The sequence below is a fragment of the Hemiscyllium ocellatum genome (genome assembly GCF_020745735.1).
Source record: "Hemiscyllium ocellatum isolate sHemOce1 chromosome 27 unlocalized genomic scaffold, sHemOce1.pat.X.cur. SUPER_27_unloc_1, whole genome shotgun sequence".
In the NCBI taxonomy this organism is placed as follows: domain Eukaryota; kingdom Metazoa; phylum Chordata; class Chondrichthyes; order Orectolobiformes; family Hemiscylliidae; genus Hemiscyllium; species Hemiscyllium ocellatum.
The window spans coordinates 365,177-371,121 of record NW_026867476.1 but is presented as its reverse complement, the minus strand read 5'-3'; the positions used below and the strand labels follow the sequence as shown (position 1 = coordinate 371,121).

At 38.8% G+C, this 5,945-nt stretch overlaps 1 protein-coding gene across 1 annotated transcript; it reads right to left on the bottom strand.

The window, feature by feature from the left end:
- Positions 1 to 2,727: 2,727 nt before the first annotated feature.
- Positions 2,728 to 5,101, bottom strand: LOC132807045 (probable G-protein coupled receptor 139). The gene is made up of 2 exons (XM_060821350.1): positions 5,032 to 5,101; positions 2,728 to 3,626 (listed from the first exon to the last, which is right to left on the bottom strand). The coding sequence occupies exons 1-2, from the start codon at positions 5,099 to 5,101 to the stop codon at positions 2,728 to 2,730; spliced, it is 969 nt and encodes a 322-aa protein (XP_060677333.1).
- Between the last annotated feature and the right edge of the window lie 844 nt (positions 5,102 to 5,945).

The window sequence follows — 5,945 nt, the reverse complement described above, 5'->3', positions numbered from 1 at the left end:
TCATCATTATACACGACACAGAAGTGACATTTGCAACCTTTATCAGACTTATTCAATCGGCTTTGGAAGGCATAAAAGTGAATTTGTTAAAGCCCAAGTGACCTTCCTGGCCTACGTTATTGAACAGGGCAAATGGCGCAACACGATGCAAAAGAAAGGTAATTCGGGAATTGCACATACGATTGCCAAAAAGAGCAATACTGCCGTTTCTGGGATTGTGTGAATGCTTCGAAAATTTGTACCAAATTTTGGCAGTGTGACTGTTCCACTCACTGAATTGCACAACAAAAGCATGACGTTTCAGTGGCCAACAGGGTGGTCAGAAGGCATTTCACAGCCTGAAACCTGTGTTAACCACTGCCTCTGTATTAGCCACATCTAATTCTGTAAAGCCATTGAAGGTGATTATCAAAGCAAGTGATGTGGGTGTTGGTGCTACGCTCTTTAAAAAAGTTAACGAGAAGACAGAAGTACATATCTGGTACTTCTCCAGGCAGTTGAACATTCATCAGCAGAAATATTCGACAGTTGAAAAATATGTGCTTTTGGTGTTGAAATTACGACATTTCAGTGTTTATGTTATCAGTAACGTATCTAAGACAATCATATATACTGATCATAACCTATTGGTTAATGTGGAGACGCTTAAGGACAACACAAACAGACCTTTCAGATCGAACTTGTTGTTACAACCATTCAATCTGAAAATTGTGCATGTGATAGAACAAGAAGGTGTGATTGCCGACATATTGTCAAGACTCGAATGAGAAGCGCAGGCATTCGGTGGCAGGAGTAAAACAGACTAAAAAGTGCATGTTTGCACGTTTACAGCAAATGTAGTGGTATATGTGTGTCTTAGAAATCTAATGAATATTGAAGTGTTTGAAAAATTAAGCCATCTATGGATATTGTTGGTTCATTATTTTTAAAGGGGGAGGTGTGACGAAGCTGCTACTTTAACACAGTCATTCAGTCAGTTGTTTTATTTTCAGAGATCGTAAATCACAGACACTGAAAAATCTGGGATGTCGGATTTTAGGGCCAGTCTGTTAAAAGATCCTGCCTCAGGCCGAGGCTTTCCAGCTTACTGACTCTCTTTTTCTCTCTCGCTCTGACTTCCACCTGAAAGAATTTGAGTTGATTTTAACTTTTGAGGGAAGGGGTGTTTATGAGGATTGCTGCAAATATTTGGAACATCATCATTTAGTTGGAATGATCTCTTGGATTTTCGTGAGAGGTCAAGTTATTCAGTATTCTGTTTTATGCTGTTTGTGCTTCATTCAGTAATTTTGTGAATAAATTCTGTTTTGTTTGAAACTAAGTGGTTTGACTACCTGAAATCCACTCTCTCCACCACACCCCCCGCCCAGGAATATTCGCTTTATCCCTCCTTAAACCACGAGCAAAGTTAGGGTCAGGGCTACCTTCTTGAACAGTTTTGAGCAGTCCAACCTGGTACATAACACTTCCCATTCCTGACTCTCCTTTCGCGAAACTGCGATTACTCAGTGTCTGGTTTGTCTGAGAAGCACTTCTGACCAGTAACTGTGGAGGTTTACATTCCACATTGCTTTTGAATTTGCATTTTAAGTAGGTTCCAGTCTAAAAACATATATTCGTCCTTTGAATTATTTCATTAAAAGGTTAAATATAAGGAAAGCAAATTTCCAAGTGACTAAGAAACGAGTTTGACAGTATTAATAAAAGAAAAATAATAACTGAATGGACCATCTACCGTTATACATCAGCACCATTAGGAAAATTCACTCTTGTGAAAGAGTGGAATGGCAATGAGTAACGGTCAAATGCATAAATGAATTGAAGAGCTAAATTCTATCTGAAAACATACTTTCTGTCTTCCTGAAAAATAAATCAAAACGTATAAGCAGAAATATCAAAAAGTGCAAGCAAAACAATATCAGAATTATTGTCACTGCATTCGAAATGTTAACTCAGCTTTCTCTTCACAGATGCCTCCAGAACTGCAGACTTTCTCCAGCAATTATTACCATGAATTTCCCACTTTGTAACTGAATTAAAAAAAGACAGAGAGAGAGAGAGAAAGCAACAGAAATAAAAACGACATCTGATGCAGTAACTGGGTAAGAACTTGCTAATGTTGATAGCCAGTTAAAAAATCGAGGTTTATCAGTAGGAGCATGGATTGTAAAACAGACAGCTTCAATGATCAATTGAAAACATTATTCTTGGCGATGCGGTTCAAACATTTGGACTGGGTTTTCTTCTGGATAATGATACATTTCAGGCTATCATGAAGAAGAAACTGGGATGAATAGAAACGATTGGTCTGAAAAACAAAGAATGGCAGTGGAGCACGGAGTGATGCAGCAAGGCTGGAAGGAAAGGAGTGAGTAAAGAATGAATGAATGGGAATAGGTAGGAAGAACTGAAATGGGGACAGTCATAAATAAATTTACAAATGCCACTTGGACAAGACCATTGCAGACTGCAAGCAGTTAGGTTGGGATGGGAATGGGACATAGATCGTGAGTTCGCCTCTCTTCAAGAAAGGACGAATTTTCAATTGTTCTACATTTGTTTAGGGTCGATTGCAAATAATTGTCAGAGGTGGAGAATGGACGTTCTGCCATTTTGTTATTTGTCTTGGTTTTCCATAATTTTCTGTATTAAATGCAGATTAAGCATTGTACTCTGCGCTACACTGATGGAAAAGAAACAACATGAAGAGATGTTTCTTTCCCCACACTATTTAAAGCAATTAATGAGGGAGGCAAAGGGGTAGATCAGAACATTCTTCAAATCCTCTCGAAACATATTCTGAGATATTGTGTAAATGAAGACGTTGTTGCAGGAACTTAGTAACTGAAGTGTATTGGTTGCCTCTTGGAAGATATACCGAGGGTCACTGAAATCAAGGCCACCATAGTAACCCTCGTCTGTAAGCTTCGTGAAGCTGAAATGTCCAACAAGAGGGGCCCACAGGAGGAGAAAACTGAAAGAGATAGCGAACAGCAGAATAATTGATCTCTTGCGGTTCTCCATCTCTGAGTCATGCTGCTTCTCTGTGCTCCGGATCCTTCTGCGGGCTCTGTTGGCCACTACGATCTGTCTTATGGTCAGGACATTGAGCACCAGAATGGCACAGAACGGGAGAAAGGGAGTATACATCTGGAAGAACCAACTATAAACCTGCCAAGCTGGCTGGATGTAGTAAGTGGCTTTGATGTTGCAAAACCAGGATATCCCATCTAAGATGTATATGGGTTCATAGATAAAGTAGAATGGGATGTTCTTGATGCAGCACAATGCACAAACTATCCCGATGACTAATGACGCCATCTTCTCTGTGCAGTACCTGCTCTTCAATTTCTGGCAACAGATGGCCACAAAACGGTCGAAGGTAAAGGCAACTGTCAGCCAGACGGAACAATCCCAGATGGCAAAGACTACCACGATGCTGAGAGTGCATGCAGGAGTGGTAGACAGGACACTTTCCCGGAAGTAGAAGCGGCTGATTCGGTTGAGAATGACTGCAAAGATGATGACAAGGAAATCAGTCACTGCGATCGCCACCAGGTAGTAGGTGATGCACCGGGAGAGACCACATCTTCCTCGACATAGGACTATGATTCCCAGCAAGTTGGCTGTGAGATATTAAAAGAGAAAGGTATAACTGAACGCATTCCAAACACTATCTGCTGCTTTGTGCATTCTTCAAACATCAACCTGCCACTTCGAGTCTCTGCCTTTTTGAAACAGTTGATAAATATTGGACATCCATTGCAGCATCAAACATCTATGAATATAATCAATTAAACATCACTCTCTTGTCACTACATAATTATCAGTTATGATTTGTACAATTCAGGAACAAATGAAGTAATGTGATTGCCATGAATTATACATACCAAATGCCAGTCAACCTTCAACTCATAAAGATGAAACTCCTTATGAGTGATGTTTCATCCTTTATAATATCAACCTACGATTTTTCGGAACTTCTGATGACTCACCACATCGGTTTCATAAAATCATACAAAATGATCTGAAATCTCAGCTAACTTCAATCTGTTTCCTGTGTATCCTAAAATTGATACTACTAACTGTGTCATTTGAAGATTTAACTCATAAAGCTACTCGTAACACTATCTGGAATTGTCACCTCAGCTGCTCTGCTTCTGCGCCCTTCTATCAGATGTTACATTGATCAAAACGTTTGGATACATCTCACACTTCTCAAGTCTAAATCCGTTTGCTGAAGTTGTTCTGGTGAATGCTACATACAGTGAGGTATTTCGAGACGAAATGCCACTACACTTTCTCGTAATTGTTAACAACGCTTTTCTGGGTAATTATCTAAAAATCGAATTATCGAAAATACTCGAAACTTTGCTGCAGAGAATCAAAATATCAATGGCTTAAAAATATTGCATTTCCACTGACGTCTTTGGATTATATTGAATTAATTCCTGAAAGCAGTGGTGCCATCCATTGGGAATTCTATACTTTAATATATCCTTCGACAGCACTGTAGATTAATATGATCGCTAAATGTTTATTTAAATACAAAACATCTCATAAAGTACAACCACAAAATAAATCATCTTCAAATATTGCAATGTGATCCATGCAGAAGAGCATTTCGCAACACTATGACAAAGTATTCAACGTACAGTCAATTGAAAGGCTCGATTGCATTCTGCTGAATTGGAATGGATAGTATATATAACAGTAATTACAATTTAATAGTCATACAAAGTTGTTCCTTACAATCCGGCGTCTAATGGATCATTTTCCAATAAATACACAACATACAAGAAACAAGAACAGCTTGCTTTGTATTAAAATTGAATTGTAAGTAATGAACGATTATTTGCCTTGGGACTATAGGATCCATCATGCAACATATGCACAGGAATCCGTTTGAAGTCACTTAAAATCAAAACCTTCAAAATTGCAAAAGATCTGCAGGATCCTGAAAGTGAAAAGAATAAGTTTTTTGCAAATCAACTATTAGGAAAACGATTTTCTAAAGCGTCAGTGTCTTACCAGGGGCTCCAATAACTGCGAGAATTGAATAGCAAATGAGAAAGAAGGGGGCGATGACTGGCGCGTGCATCTTCGCTCAGAAACGATAGCAGTTGGCTCTTGCTGTGGATGTTGGTTCTGTGACACATTCAAATGGGCTCTCATTTATTCTAAGTGATTGGCTCGAGAGTGACAATTAAATAACAGCATGCACCTTAATTACAGTTCGCTCCACAAAGAGATTAACTCTCTGCTTCATGTCTTCAAACAAGGTGAATGATTGTATTTGAATTTGGGACTGGGTCGTTGGAATAGCTTTGTTTCGTCCAGCTCCACAAATCATGATGTTGTGTCTGTGTCAAGTAGATCCGCCAATGGTGGACATTGAGCTGAGCTTCTGCATCTGAACTTTCTTTCTACTTTTACTTCTGCTATTTCCCAGTTGATTAATCATTTAAAGCGTTGTCCTAGATTTTCATTTGCGTTCATTCATATATCTTTTAGTGACTGATATTTTAACATTTTCATAAATTTGCGTTTGAACCTTTGGGAAACAAGCATGGGAAGTTAATGTGGTTGTGGTTGTCAAATGCAAATCTTGTCACACTGAATCTGAAAAATCCTTCATTTAATCTGAACAATCAGAATGCCCATAGGTCGTTTAAGTGCTGACGCTCCTGATCACAATTGCTTGCTCAGGAACAGTTGATCAATGTCAAAGTTTAATATAAGGACAGAAATATCAGGTTAACGAGTGACTGGAAGCTGGTTTAAAATATGTTGTCAGTTTCATCAGCAAAATAGACTTGGTCAATGTATTGCAGAAATTCCACAGTGTCTGCAGGAACAATTGGGATGAAGCTGATTGAAGTGTTCACAGGGACAGACGTAGAGTAACTTTGAAAGAGGTACATAAATTTGCAGTAGCAATTAAG

Bases quoted from the DNA above. Each gene is read 5' to 3' on its own strand.
- LOC132807045 (XM_060821350.1), bottom strand. From the start codon at position 5,101: ATGCACGCGCCAGTCATCGCCCCCTTCTTTCTCATTTGCTATTCAATT. The intron at 3,627-5,031 runs GTAAGACACTGA...AATATCTCACAG, and splicing joins CGCAGTTATTGGAGCCCCTG to CCAACTTGCTGGGAATCATA.